Source organism: Harpia harpyja, chromosome 6 (assembly GCF_026419915.1).
Source record: "Harpia harpyja isolate bHarHar1 chromosome 6, bHarHar1 primary haplotype, whole genome shotgun sequence".
Taxonomy (NCBI): Eukaryota; Metazoa; Chordata; class Aves; order Accipitriformes; family Accipitridae; genus Harpia; species Harpia harpyja.
This window is the reverse complement of record NC_068945.1, coordinates 44,876,779-44,892,709: the sequence shown is the minus strand read 5'-3', so window position 1 is coordinate 44,892,709 and position 15,931 is coordinate 44,876,779. Positions and strand designations below refer to the sequence as shown.

The following is a 15,931-nucleotide window of genomic DNA, read 5'->3' as shown; positions in this document are numbered from 1 at the left end:
TTGGCCCACCATGGTGATTGAGATGGTTAAGCTAGGTTCCCTGCAAATCAGGGAAAAACAACAGCTGTTAGAGGGTAACTTAGAGTCCCCAAGTACATCATCTCTTCCTCTCCAGAGATCTCAGGTGCCTTGCCGAGGTGATATCATTAGTACAGTACACAGGGTACCTCTCAAGAGCAGCCGGCGCAGTGCTGCATGCCAGGAGTTGCCTCTACCTGCCCCGTGTCTGGCTCCAGTGGTGCCCTCCTGTAGGCAGGGGCTGCCAGAAGGAAGCAACTTTTCTGTGGTTAGTCAGGCTGGGGCAGGATCCCCCCAGGCACTCAGCCTCTAGGCTGGCCTCAGGCTGAGGCGGTTCAAGCATGTGGCTCCCTCTTTTCCCTAAAGGGCTCTAACCATCAGTCCATCAAGCTGTACCTCTCCTGCCCAAGCTGGGCTACAATGCAGAAATGCAATGGAGGAAATCACTGTGGAGGGCAGGGAGAGGAAACAAGAATAAGCACAAAAAAGTCTGTGCTACCTGGAGCCTTCTGCAGAAGTTACTGCTACCAGTTCTCTAGCAAAATGGAATTGATTCCAGTGGTGTTACTGGGCCTGTATTATATTGAAATCATCCCAAATAAGAGCAAAAAAGGATCATAAGCAAAAATCTATTCTAAATATGTGGGATGACTGCCTGATAACTAGAGCAAACAAAACCCCCATAGCTAACAAGAATTATATAAAAACAGCTTTTCTGATAAGCTTTTCCAGAGAACAGTGTTCTCTCAGGAGCTGAATTGCCTACCCAGCGTTTACTGTGGTCTGTCTCCTTTCACAGCCACCCACGATGGTTTACTGCTATTATTTAAAAAGACATTTCAGTCCTGTGGTTAAAGGTAAGGAATCAGAAAAAAATGGGTCTAGTCCAGTCTGTACTAGCAGTCCTTGATGGGCTCAGAGATAGCACTGTTTCTACAGGATCTGAATCCGCAGCACTGTATCTGTCTCAGCATCTCCCCATCCTGCAGGACCCTATGGACCAGGTATTAAGAAGCATCTGTCAGGCTGAAATGTCCAATCACACACCCCACCAGCACCTGTGAGATCTTGTTCACCAGTTGCAATCATACCAGTCGTAATTTAACATTTTTAGTCATGCAATTATGAGTTTCTGCTTGGCTAGTTCCCAGGCAGATCTTCATCTTCTGTATCTTTAATGTGTCATGCACACCCATGGGACGACATCAGTAATTGTATGAAGGGGGAGAACATCGTCAACAAACAAATGGAATTGCTCTGCCAGGTTGTTGAGGTTTCTCTTTTATGGTTTTGTTCCTCACATAATGATATACTAATGACATTTTTCTATGGCAGCATAATAGCAAAATAACCTGAGTGTCTAGGATGGTGGGATGTTCCTAGTAAGACTGTGCTAAATGCAAACATGCAGATGAGGGAAAGGAAGGGGAGGAGATACTACATTTTCCATTGCTGAGGTAGGAGGTGCTATAAACAACACTAACTGGTGTCAATAAGTTCAGTGGTTATGAAGAGTGATATCACTCCTGATTTAAGAAGTCCTTAACTGCAAGAGTGCTGCCCAAGGAAAGGGAGCATAGGAAAAATGAAGGCTGAAAGCTGCCTAAAAAATTCTGTCTCTTCAGGGGCTAATTATTATAGCAACCTAATACTTCCTCTGGCTAATGATCATAAACAAAATTAGTTCGTTGGTGTCATCTCAGTCATTATTGGCTTAAAATTGTTGAATCACTGAATCAGCATTCACATGGATTGTCTCAAAGCACTGGTGGCAAGTTATCTGTCAGTGATCTCTGTAACACACCATTTCCAGTGTACAATGCATCATAATAATGACACATCTAGCTGCTGCATGGAAACATCCGCTCTTTTCAGCCTCTGCCTGATAATTCTGGAGACACTTCCTGGAGGGTATATGGTATTAATCTTGCATCACATGTTAAACAGGAAACTTAGCTATATAGAGAAGACTAAGCATAACTAATATAAAATCAGGAGTGTAAGTAAAATGCAGTAAATTGGAAGACTATATGCTTTTCTCCAGGCAGCTGGACCAAACATGGACTTGAGCACCAAAGTTTGGGCTCTGTAACGTGGCATCCCCAAAATGCTGGAGAGTATGATGATGGTCCTAGTAAGGCACAGCCTACTGGAGATACAGGATAAAACCATAAAGCAAATTTTTATTCCATGCTTAGAGAAAGAAACGCCTAAGTAGAAGCACAGCCAAACTCATTATTTTGCTGGTTCTTTCCACCTTATGCCCTAGTTGTGCCCATTTTCTCTCTATGGCCTGTTCAGAGCCCAGAAGATGTCTGACAGTGAACAGTGATTATGAGAACCCGTATGATAGTGCAGACTATGTATGAAGTCAACTGTGTAGGTGAAAAAAGTGAGTGTTTGATTTCTAGAGAAAACCCAGAACATTACATTAATTCTCCCACAGGACAGATCTATGCTCTGCTGAGCTTTTGAGACCTTTCCTTAAAGCAGCAGATACTGGCTGACCAAGATACCAGCCTAACAGCCACATCTCTGATACTGAGAGCCAAAAAGAGTTCAGCACAGAACAGCACAAAAGTAAAGAAGATCCATCACAATGGTTAATTGTTCCTCTGACTCATCTACAAAGCAATGCTTTAAATCATCACAAAAGTCTTTGTTATAATTAAGAAAACATGGCAAGCCTTCTCTCACCAATGGTATAGATGTTGACAAAGCCAGAATATGCTGTCTCTACAAAACATTTTGTTCTGACATACACACAGAAATTAACCCTCTACTTGCAAATTAGCTCAGCATATTTATTATTTACACCTCTACCTTCTGTATCCTCACAAATATACTTTTTAGAAGCACCAAGTTGTGTTATTAGATTTAGGTGCCTGTTCACTTTATACTTACAGTGAATGGTGATTATACATCCCTTGATCTTTAAATACTTTAAAACCCCTTCAAACAGTTTTTACATTTTCCTGAGCTGTTGTTTGACCATGAATATTTAGGAAAATTACTAACAATTTCAGCAGTTTTATGCAAGTGAATTGATTCACTAACATTACCTGTCATATATAATGGAAGAGAATTTAGCCATATGTTTCTGTCAGGACAGGTACTCTATTAGGGCAATTTGGAATTGCTCCCCTGAAATTAATTGAACCATGTTGACATACAGCAGTTGAAGATATAAACCCTCACCTTTCTTTTTACAGCAGTCTCTCTGTAGTAGCTCTCCAATCATTTTGTGGCTTTCATCTGAAATGCCTCCAATTTAACAATGTATTCAGTTTGCTACCTATTTGCTCCTCAAGGTTATGTTAACACTGCTTTGTCTTTCTCAGGGAGTGGGTTGCAGGCACATAAAACCCCAAACAATTTACGCTTTATTTAATAGATTAATAGCAATGCAAATGTACTTCTAGTGTTTTGTGTGTTTTCACCAATAAATCACTTCTACACTTGCTGAACATGAAGCTCCTGTTCATTTAAAACCAGGTCTCTGTTTTTTTCTACACAGCTGTAACTATTCACTCGCAAGAGCTTTAAACCCAATCTCAATGTGAATTTCTTTCATGAAGAAAGTAAAAGCTGCCTTAAGCAGCATCCACTACCACTCTTCTGTGCTCAGCTGCTCATTCCTGCCCCTGCACCTACCCCTTCCCTTGTGTTCACATAGAGAGATTGGGAACCTTATCCTAGAAACTAGTCCATTTAAAAAAAAAGAGTTCTCCCATCTGGTTCATGAGTAGCTGCAGGCAGGGAAAGGGATGCTTAAGTTGGCATTGCTCCTGGAAAAAATGGCTGTCATACTATGCTCTCACCAGTGTTTCTGAAGAAAATTGAGAGTATAGGTTTGAGTATTTCAGATCTAATAATGAGTGGGCTTTTTGCTTGTCCCAACCAGTCCCTCCTGGAAAACAGAGTTAGCATTCTGGACTGCACAATAGCTAAAATCTCTAACTTAACAGTTATGCCAATATACATTTTGAATTTTAATCTCTTTTAATCAAATAACCCTCTTTGAATCAAAACATTGTCTTTTGAAGAAAGCATATGCTTTTATTCTCTTTTCCATAATCAGAAAGCTTTAAAAAAACAGAAAGAGAAAAAAAAAATGGACTCAAACTAATTTTTTTTTTTAGTTTGGGACATTTTTTGTTGTTTTCTGAAAAATTCAAAGCCACTGAAAAAAATTCTCACCAGCTCTAGATCTGAGAAGACTAAAGAATGAGATGCGTGATTGCTCCTATAATTGATATTCTTTTATTCTCTGAAAGGGAAGTAAGCTAATTTTGCAAATAAGATAGATACAGTCTGGTTGCTGATATAATTAGGCTGTACATTCAGTTCCAGAAGTGCACTTTCTTTGTGTTTTCAAGCAAGACACTCAAACCCAGAACTGCCAAGAAGGTTAGCTGCTGCTACAACAAGCACTGCAAAACCTAAGAGTCTGCACATGGCATCTGCAATGTCCTAAGGACAGAAGAGACGGGTGGTTTGTAATGGGGGCCACACTGACTCTAACAGAGCTAATGGGAAATACAGAAGGCACTAATGTGCTTCAAGCCTGTCCTACTACAGGACAAGTTCTTTGTTTCTCTCCTAAGCTTTTTTTCTTTCTTACTATTTTATGGACATTATTTAATATTTGCAAGGTTCTTCAAAATCTTTGCATGAAAGCAGTAGGCAAAGAATTAATTCATGTTTCTATAACTGACAGTTTTTACTTGTACTGTCTGGTATGAAAGGCATTGTAACTGTAATAGCACACAGTTTAAAATGAAGTAAAAGCATTTTATTTTCCATGGGAAATTTATAACTTGAGCTGAAAAAAATACAAGTATTGTCATATCTTGCATAACAAAAAAATGTAATTACTTTGATTTTTTTTTTTTAAAATGTTTCTTCCTTTCTAAAGGGTTTTCTCATCTCTAACCCTCAAAGACTATAGTAAAGTTAAATATAGTTATTATATTAGGCCTAGGTCTTAACTGCTTTTTCATCAATGGAAGTTTAGTAGACAGAAAGAGAAATCAACATCTTGTTGCTGGCACCTTGTTGCCAGCTGCATTGCAGCCATTTGGTGTCACAGAGTCAGCAATGCTATACCAGTATCTCATTATCAGCTCTGTTGGACTTCTTATGCTATCTGGACTCTAGGAAATGAATATGATAAAAGGGTTTATAAAAACACAAGAGAAAATAGTATTTAAGAATAAGGTGTTCTGTAAAAATGAGGAAAGGTTTTAAAGCTGTTCTCCTGTAAGTCCGTTCTCTCAGACCTGAGAAAGCTGTAGAACAGCCAGAGCATCAGCCCATTGCATTGCACTGATCCTGGAAAGTACTTTTTCATGTTTTGTGCAAATGCACAGACAAAGAGAATGATACACACTGTGGCTATAAAATATAATATTAGCTGTCCCTTACTCACAATGCAAAAGCAAACCCCAAAAAATAACTGTGTATTACTAAAATAATAAATAAATAAAAAAAACCAAACAAAAACCCCCAAACTTGTGGCAGCAGGACATTATAGGTACAAAAGTTCACAGTGTCAAACAAGGTTCCCTAAGCACATCACCAGTTACTTTCCATGATTGTGACTACTCAGAGATTAACAATCAAAGAGGTAGCATCCACACATTTCAAGTGAGGCATAGATAAATCTGTTTGCATTTTAAGGATAATGGGCAGTGCAAGAATGAATAAAATATTTTGTCCTTTATGACAGCATGTACATAGTCTGGGATCTTTCACTTGAGGGTAATGCTGATACCCCCGTCTCAAAAGCTCACTGATTTTTGCTGCTTGCTTTGTATTCTGCCTATCTTGGTATCACAGCTTCACAGCTGATAATGAAATGGCACAACTTCACTCAAGTACACTTAATTTGAATATTGTCGACAGTTGCACAAAATTAAGTTAAAGCACAAACCAATAACCTCTCCATTTGCAGTCCAAGCAATACTGTCAGAATGCAGAACACACAATGAAAAGCAACCAAAGCTGCTGAAGGTGCTATGGTGATGCCACAGTTTATCCCCTACTAATTTGGTTTTAATGAGGATATTATAGCTGCTATCAAAAAGTAGAAAGGACAATATTTTTTCCCCTTTTAGGGGCTGCAAGGCTTGGAACCACACACTTCTTAACTCAATAGCCTTGAAATTAATCCAGGATTATTCAACTGCATGAGAATTATTAGAAGACTGGAAACAACATCCCGCACTCTGTCTTTCTATTGTAACCTTCCTTATAGTATCATCTTGCAGTGAAACCTGAATATCCTAATGGGATTAAACATAAAAGAAAGTCAGGAAAAAAAGTTGCTGGATTAGAATTTTAACTGAAGCCTTCTGTGAGAAAGACCACACCACTGTCAGTGACCTTTCTCTCCCCATGTGTGATCCCAGTTGTGCCTAGTCAAGTGTCCAAAGGAGACTCCATCAGTTCACGCTGTATTTATCCTTTTGCTCCTAAAACAGGTGTCTTGTTACTAAGAGAACAAGCATTCATGCCATTGATCAGGGTGTATTAACCCACTCTGCAAGAGCGCATAATGTTCTCTGGTATGAAAAGCAGAATGTAATGATGCTATTTAAGACCTGAGTTTTGTATTGATAAAAAACATCACTCTAAGCAAAAGGCAATAAATTCTGTTCTAGCAAATAGGGAAAAGGGAAAAAAATGCAGGCTTTTGAGTGTTTTAGAATGCCATTTCTATCTCCAGCTCCAGACTGTTTTCTAAATGCACTCTCTGGTAAGTTTGCCTTTAACATATTTTTTTAAAATGTTGTTTTAGAATCTCATACTGTATCTTCACAGCCCTCATTAGACACCACAAGAATGCTTTTCATCTCATTTTTATTCTGAACTCCTGAAGTCCTACCTAGGTCTGAACAATTATATTAATTAGAGAGCAGTTATTCACAGATAAGCAGAAAACCAAGCTCAATCAAAAGAAACTTCTAAAACACTTTTCATTTTTATCATTCTAGATCTCTTTGCCTTCACAGTGCTTCAAAGGTTCATACTCAGTCTCATAAATGCTATCATTAAACATTAACAACAGTGTAAACTCTAGTGTGGGAGGATGTGTATGAGGTTGAATTCCTGTTCCTACACCCAGATACATGCCCCAAATTGGGCAACTAGAGGAGCTTTCCTCACATCTTTCTAGCCATTGTGTTCTCCTAGTAATGTAACTCCAGCTCAACCTATTGTTGCTTTCCTTTTCATACTAATTCACATCTAAGGTGTCGGGCAAATCGCTGTACACCTGAACTGAAATCTTAGGTATTATATGTGTTTATTCATATTTGTTTTACTCGTAGCAACTACTAGATCTAGTGCTGAGCCAGTACAAAGAGCAAGAAGATGGTCCTTGAACTTTTGAGCTTGTAAGATAAGTGTAAAAGAAGAGAAAAAGAACAGGGAAAGGGCCAGACAGCACCATAATCAGGTATTCAGATAGCAGTCAGTAGGCTATGACTACTACATACATTTTCTCTGACAGTTCTGATTTGCAGATTGAGATAATTATTGTCAACATACAATTTGCTATCAACATTTATAATCTCTTCAGCTCCTGTTTTAAGCCCCAGTCCTCATTTTTCCACAAGAAAAAAAACATCCCTCTTGATCTGTCCCATCACATAAAATGGCCTGTCTTCTCCCACCCTCTTCTGCAGTATATAGAAAGAAACCAGAAAAGGGAAACAGGTTTTGTGAAAAGGATATATTGATATATAAAGATCTGCATAAAGAAGACAAATAAAGATAGGATTAGACATTTGACATGAACATGGATGACAGTTTCAACACTATGGTTTTGAAAATCCTGCTTTCTGGTTGCAGAATTGTGAGAAACATATTCCTCCTGGATGCTCTAATATTTAGAATGAACCTACCAAACCTTTTAATCTGCCTAAAATCCCATAGACAAAAGCACTGCCCTTGATTATGATTTACCATGTCACCTCCCTCTTTGAATCGACTGGCTTATCTTTGCCCACCATATCAAGCACCAATGTTTAGTTAGTCCTCTAACTTTGGAATCCAAACAGCTCTGCTTCAGCCTGTGTCCCAGGTTTTCTATCTTACGATGATTATCACCATAGTTTCACTAACTGAAAGCTTCACTGTTCCTTTCTTTCATTATCTTTCTTCCAATTTTCTGTCTAATTCAGTCCAAGCTCCCCTTCCCCAGCCCCTTTTTAGCCCTGTCAGGCAGACTCTCACCCTTCTTTTCCTTCAAGAGACTCACTGCTTCCTAAGGTTTGTTATTTGTTAGGAGTAATTTATTTGCATTCCCAAACTTATATCTGGATAAATATGATGTAAGTGACAATCATCCCTTCCCTTGGAATCATCAGTGGGTTTTTTCCATTGTGTTTGTTGGTCTTCTAGAATAAACACTTTTCATTCATAAATTATCTAGCAGCATTTGTCTCAAACACTGATAAACAGACCGTCATCATAAATAGCTTTCCTGGTAAAAGGATTTTCATGCTTGAAAACTGCAGTCTGTTCACTGCGTGGTACAGAGGGACTGTCTTCTCACAAGCAAACAACAGCTCTCTGATGGGTAAAGTTTTGGCTGACCAAAGTAAGGATAAATTAACCTGGAGCTCTCAAATACATGGTAACTGTAACACGTACTTATGCTGGACTTACTTTTTATATCCAAAACATTGTGTAATGCTGTATTTCATACAATTATAGCATTTAGAACTCAGACTCTAACCTCACCAAAACTGACTCTACACCAGCTTTGGCCCACGTATCCTAATTTATAGCACTGGATGAACAGAAAACAGTTAAATTCACTATTAATTTGTATAGCAAAAGAATATAGAGACAATACCTGCACAAACCCACATATCATATAGTCATCAAACAAAGGCAGACTAGGGCGGTCCTCTCGATAAATTGTGATTTTGTAGCTGCTCACAAGCTGAGGGCTGGGCTGCGAATCATCTGTTACGAGAATGATTACTTTGTTCAATCCAAGGCCAAGGGGGTAGTTAGCAATGCTGCAAGGCAAAACAGGAAAGAAGGGGAATAAATGTGAAAGCAACAAAGACTTATGCCGCTTTATCTATGGCAGCTAAACCTTACTTGCTCCTTGAGGCTTCTAACATTTTCTTTCTCTTACAAAATATATGATTTTAAATAAAAAACAGGGTAAAATAAGATTTACAATTCTTTCAGGAAGACAAAATACTGAATAGTGAAACTTAGTGAAAACTGCTTCAGTGGCAGTGGCAACGATTCTGAAATAAAATCTGTGAATGAAGCCACTAGGGACAATAATTTCTGGCAGGTCCAAGTTCGCAGAGAAGTCAGCAGGGAGACAAATAAGATCAGAGTTGTCAGCTAGCCGTTGAAATCATCCACTAGCCAAATGTGATGGAGTCCCAGACAAAGTGCTCAGAGTGACAGATGAGCAAAGCTGGACTGTGCTCTTCTTCCCTTGGCTGGGAAATGAGAAATGTTGAAAGACACACAACCTGCACATCCAGGGCTTTTTCTTTTCAGTGTAAAGGACATATTGCTATTCTTTTTTTCTTTTACAAGGAAGAAATCTCTTAAGTTTTTCGCATGTATCCATGTTGACTGCCAAGGTGCTTAACATTAAAACATTAAAAAGTTGGGTGGAAGAATTTTATGGGAGCTTCTTTTGAAATGATAAATGAAGACTAATTTCTTATTGAAAATATAGGAAGCATATTAGCCATTAGATCAGTAACAACTGTACAGACTGTCTGGTTATTAGCAGACATTCTAGGTCAGAGCATCTGCTTCACAGTCAGTCAAAAGATGGTGTGTTTCATAGGCACTTCATGCCATGAAGAAAAGCTAGCTCTGTAATGGTTGAGGATTCTTCCTCCCAAGCAAATCATTGTCCCTGCTCTCCCTTTTATCCACTCACTAATGGCTAGTATGTAAATAGTCCGGTTCTCTGGTTCTGAGGTACCTGACCCAGATAAATAAACACTTTTTGTCCCTCCCAACATCCCAAAACAGGTCATACCCAAAATGCCTATTGGGATTGTCCCTGGCACGTGCTGCTGTCTGTGAGAGAGCTGGTTGGGAAAGCCAAAACTGTGCCAGGGATCATAGTAGTAATCAATCATGAATGATTGTGGGTCAATGCTCAAACCTGACGTTTAGCGATGACTTTGCTCTCTCCCTTATCATCCAGATTTATGCTTCTCTGTAAAATCAGATAAGCTGGGACTTTTGCTGATGACAAGACAACCCATTTAGCGGATGAAGGAAAGGCTGTAGATATTGTCTACCTAGGCTTTAGTAAAGCCTTTGACACCATTTCCCACAGCATTCTCCTGAAGAAACTGGCTGCTTATGACTTGGACGGGCGTATGCTTTGCTGGGTAAAAAAATGGCTGGATGGCCAGGCTCAAAGAGTAGTGGTGAATGGAGTTAAATCCATTTGGCAGCCGGTCACAAGTGGTGTTCCCCAGGGCTCAGTATTGGGGCCAGTTTTGTTTAAGCTCTTTATCAATAGTCTGGATGAGGAGATCAAGCAGGAATGTTGATCTGCTTGAGGGTAGGCTCTACAGAGGGATCTGGCCAGGCTGGATTGATGGGTTGAGGCTAACTGTATGAGGTTCAACAAGGCTCAGTGCTGGGTCCTGCACTTGGGTCACAACAACCCCATGCAGCGCTACAGGCTTGGGGAAGAGTGGCTGGAAAGCTGCCTGGCAGAAAAAGACCTGGGGGTGTTGGTCGACAGCCAGCTGAATACGAGCCAGCAGTGCGCCCAGGTGGCCAAGGTGGCCAACGGCATCCTGGCTTGTATCAGAAATAGTGTGGCCAGCAGCAGCAGGGAAGTGATCGTCCCCCTGTACTTGGCACTGGTGAGACTGCATCTCGAATACTGTGTTCAGTTTTGGGCCCCTCACTACAGGAAAGACATTGAGGTGCTGGAGTGTGTCCACAGAAGGGCAACGAAGCTGGTGAAGGGTCTGGAGAACAAGTCTTATGAGGAGTGTCTGAGGGAACTGGGGCTGTTTAGCCTGGAGAAAAGGAGGCTGAAAGGAGACCTTATCGCTCTCTACAACTACCTGAAAGGAGGCTGTAGTGAGGTGGGTGCCAGTCTCTTCTCCCAGGTATCAAGTGATAGGACAAGAGGAAATGGCCTCAAGTTGTGCCAGGGGAGGTTTAGATCGGATATTAGGAAAAATTTCTTACCAAAAGGGTTGTCAAGCACTGGAACAGGCTGCCCAGGGAAGTGGTTGAGTCACCATCCCTGGAGGTACTTAAAAGACGTGTAGATGTGGTGCTTAGGGATGAGGTTTAGTGGTGGGCTTGGCAGTGTCAGGCTAACGGTTGGACTCGATGATCTTAACGGCCTTTTCCAACCTAAGTGATTCTATGATTCTATGACAATCCCTTATAACATAATTCTGACTAATATGGATCATTCTGAATGAGTAAACTTGAACTTATTTCTTTGTTTGTTCGCAGCTGCTCTACTCTGACCCATGTAAGCAGACTGCTGGCTGAGGGACCAAGCCCAGCGGGCCATTAGCTTAGGCCACGGTGCAGAATCAAGGCCTGGATACGAAAGCTCAAATTCTTTGCTGTCTACTGTGTGCAGTGTAACGATGGTCTGTTCCCACCCAGCTTTGATGCTGTCAATGACTGGAGAAGCTGGGGGAGATGCTAGCAACTGTGCACTCTGTAAAGCTAGGGTTAATTATGGCTTGAGAACATATTACCATTGCCTTCAGGATGCTGACAAATAAATACAAATTTCTGAGTGTTGGAACTCTCTCTGTCTTTCCTGTGACTAATATATAGGCATTCTGTGCTTTTGGAAACACAAAACAATTCTGTAATATTCTGACATATTTCCAAAGTTAAGTACACTTGTAGTTTTTATCTCATATTTTTTCACTCATACCTTGGCCCTTTCTTCTCATCAAGGTGTACTCGGCATTGACAGTTAGATGGTTCTGCTCCTATCTTCACTGTCACCATGTCGAATGGGACTTCTGCGTAGTATTCTTTGATCTTTGGGTTAAACTGAGGATTCAAGTCCAGCTGTGGACTGGTGAAGATCTGCCTGATATGAGATAGGGTATCTTTATCTGTTCCAAGAAGGCATCAAAGAAAAAACTGTGAAATGTATGAACATTTTTAAGTAACATGCAACTTCTGGCAGATTGATAACATGTACAGTGGCAAGATTTTTAATGCCTGGTCACTCTGAGACTGATAATCCTGCTGCAAGGTCTTAATGGAGTTTGTATTGGCACTTGAGAGAAATTTTTAGACCCTGAAGGGATTTTAATCATTCAGTGCCCAATGACTCTAGTCAGAGTCACAAAACTCGAAGTCTGAGTAAGCCTTTGAAAATGCAAGGATTAGGTCTGGGAGATCCTGTCTCCAGCTAGTTAACTGAAACTTAAAGAAGAGTTAGGCCAAAATTCATAACCTACTTAGGTACCAGCCCGTGAACAGGGTTTATGTACATGTGTAATTGCCAATAAAAATCAAAATAAGTTAGACATACTCTTACTGTTCATAAGAACAAGTCACATGGAGATATCTAGACCCATGGGGTCATTTGCAGTACAGCTGGAAGAATGTTTTATTAAAATTCCTAAATCAACAAATTCCAGCTCCTTCCCTGTATATGAAATCTCCACAACCAAATCCTATTTGCTCAAATGTATCCTTTATTTTGTAGTGTTTGCCAAATGACTCATGAGAATAATTATTTGCTGGCAACCCACTTATGACAAATATTTTAATCCAACCTATTGGATTCAGATTTACAGTATAATTACATATTCAAAACTTGCTTTCCACATATAATCTCTAGTATGTGTTTAAAACTAGGTACTTCAGAAAACACTCCAGCCAGGAAACTCTTCTAATATAATATCTGAAAAATCTTGTGGCTTAAACCATGGCTTAAAAGGGTCATAAAGGATGCAAGCAGTTCTATGTGGGCCTTTTCTACCTCAAAATATCTGCCTTGAGAAACAAACCAGGGCAATTTCAGCACTCTCTTGCATGGATTAAAATATAAAGAAGTTATTCCAGTGGAAGAGCAGAATTTGGGCTAGATTTGTAGGGGAGTAGAGGCTTATAAGTTGACACACAGAAGGTATTTAAAAAAATCCTACAGATGAGTATAAACAGTTCTCCAGATCCTGTATGCCTTACCTAGAAAGACTGTCTCACAACTAGCTTAAAAATGAGGAAGAATTCAAAATAAAATGAATTGAGCTATTTTCAAAATCAAATATCACGCAGTCGGAATAGTGATGCCAGTCAGCCAACCCAGGATCACTTCTGACCTCTGACTGACACAGAGGAGTTCCTGGAGGCACCATGAGATCAGTAAGATGTGAAATGAGGCTCAATGGGTAGAAAAGCCTTTCTGCCACAGAGCAATTGTTTCACATTTATAAAGCGACCCCTCAGATAATGTGTCAATGAGGAAGGCAGCAGAAAGCATTGCTCCCACCAAAACCAAATATACTTTAAATCTTTATATATCTTTACATATACTTTAAATATTCGTACAAGCAGATATTTTAGAAAAACTCTTCATCTCTTAAGCGGCTCTTTAAAACACCACCATTGAGCTGAAGTCTAACCTTGTACAAGGCTGATTAAACTCCATACAAGTTTAAAGGTTATGCCACAAGAACAAATGTATGCTAAAGTTCTTGGAAATAAGGGGCAAAAGTCTATTGAAGCGCTGCAAGGGATCAATGAGTGCTGGAATACTCATATTAATATGCATGCATAGCAATGTTTAACTTTGTGCTTGAGGCTTATTTAACATAATAGCCCCATTATTGAGTGATTCATAAACATTGTTGCTACTTAAAAATCCTTTTTTTTTTACATAACGGCCCCCAGGCACTCCATTCACTGAAAGGTTATGCAGAAAAACGCAAGAAATTTGTTCAAGTAATCACTCTTCTTCCTCCTTAGTGGTCTAGAAAGACCTTGACTTACCATAACTGCATTGTCTTTCTTTAGTCTTACTGGAATAATGCAATGCTGAAAGATAAACAGAAACAATTAATAATTTTCTGCTCTCAGCCTGATTCACAATCCTATAGGAGAAGGAACTCTCATTGTTAATTTTAAAAAATACAGTGTCTTTTTATTCTTTTCAGTGTGAGACCTTTGCTTTAGGCTCATGAACACTGCTCAGATAAGGAAGGAACTGGTCTTTTATATGTAGTAAGCTAAGACCTTCCTGCTGGAATGCAAAACAATGTAATCTAAATCATACATGTTATCAGAAGCAGTACAAATACGAAAAACATAGCATATATAAGAGATCTTACTCTGATCCCTTACCTTCATGATTCTTCCTGAAGCCAGAAGGCACATTCTGCTTAGGACTTGCATTTTTTTGAGAATTCCTGTCAATTCAATAGCAGACATATTTCTGTGTGAATGGAAGGAACAGAAACCATGGAACATTTTTCAAAAATTTCCATATGGCAACCCAGGGCACATGGTATTTTAATATTCTCCATGGAAAGTTGAACCTTCTGGATTCTTGTTCCCAGCATTAGCAATATTACCTGAATGAACGTGACAGAAAACATGCATTCCATAACAAATGGTAACATTTGGCATGAAAAAAGGAAACCAGAAATAAATTTCAAAACATAGTTGAGTTGCTGGGAAAAGGAAGAGTGGATATAGCTAAGAATAAAATGACCCGAACCATATATCTTAACTGTTTGTATGATGCTTTTTTTGTATATATTTGAGGTTAAAGTTAGTCTTTGCTCAAAAAGAATTAAATATAAATGAAGGCCTGTGTCAAGGGGAATATCTGTACTGAAGTTAGCATGAACTCATACAGTGGAACATCTGTGTGTTTTGACTTGTTTGCTAATTTAAAACAAATCACATGATCAACATCCAGAGTATATATATATAAATCCTCAGTGAAAAAAACAAGTCAATTGCAACAATTCATTAACATGTTAGTGGTGCCCATACTGCTAACTCCACAGATTTTTTCTTTCATATAGCATTTTGGGAGCATAGTAGAAGAAAGGCAGTAGGCATCTCTCCAATCCATGTACTGGACCTCTGGCTGATAAGACATTTTCAGAGATCCATTAGTGTTTCTTGAAGCTTTCACATGTTTTCCTCCCGGTGTTTTCCATAGAAATTCTCATAAAGCAGCTTCTTCCCAGATACTGCTGCCCATTCAGTTTGGATTTTGAAAGACACAAAGTCACTGTCTGTGCCAAGGAAGGGAGGTGGCAATATTGTTCTGTGCAATCAGCCATCACTAACGTTTCAACAGGAGCTGCTGAAAGCAATACTGAGGTCAATCATAGTAAAAGGTAAACTGTCCAATAATAAAACAGAGATTTCTGCATTATCTCATTGTGATAAGGAAAGAAGCAGCTGGCAGATCTGTGTGTCTCTGTGTGCTCATGAAAATGTAGTTCTGAGATTTCAGTGTCTAGACACCACCCTAATTTCATGCACATTCATAACTTACTTCAAAGGAAGTACTTAACAAACTATTAGAGTTTGTTTTCCAAGTTATAAGTCATTTTGCACCCCTCTTTCTGCTTGCCAAGGAGGTAATGGCTAACACCTGTCAAATACATTTTTTCTCTCCGCTGTTCCTTTTTGATTGCCCAGACCCAAACCCTATTTTAAGGTGAAAACAGGATGTCTTAACTCTACAAAATGCCAGACTTTGGTTTAACCAGAGGACACCTCAGGAGTGTGGCAGCCACGACCACTGCAAGGCGCCAGCTCCCAAAGGAAGGGCATGACCAGTACGTGTCAACTCTGTAAAGTGATTGTAATTATCATCAGACAACATTATGAGACATATAATAACTCTATCTAATTTCAGCAGGGTATCAAAATGTAA

At 39.5% G+C, this 15,931-nt stretch overlaps 1 protein-coding gene across 6 annotated transcripts in view; it reads right to left on the bottom strand.

Moving 5' to 3' along the window:
* LOC128143520 (inhibitor of growth protein 3) overlaps positions 1 to 15,931 on the bottom strand; it is a 193,841-nt gene that overhangs the window by 65,827 nt on the left and 112,083 nt on the right. For 4 of the 6 annotated variants that reach the window (XM_052790827.1, XM_052790825.1, XM_052790828.1 and 1 more), the window contains 4 exons: positions 14,377 to 14,441; positions 14,026 to 14,070; positions 11,951 to 12,137; positions 8,885 to 9,053 (listed from right to left, as the gene is read on the bottom strand). In XM_052790827.1, the coding sequence (XP_052646787.1) occupies positions 8,885 to 9,053; positions 11,951 to 12,137; positions 14,026 to 14,070; positions 14,377 to 14,441 (466 nt within the window). Of the gene's footprint in view, positions 1 to 8,884; positions 9,054 to 11,950; positions 12,138 to 14,025; positions 14,071 to 14,376; positions 14,442 to 15,931 lie in introns of those variants that run through there. The other 2 variants (XM_052790830.1, XM_052790829.1) reach the window with 2 other exon arrangements.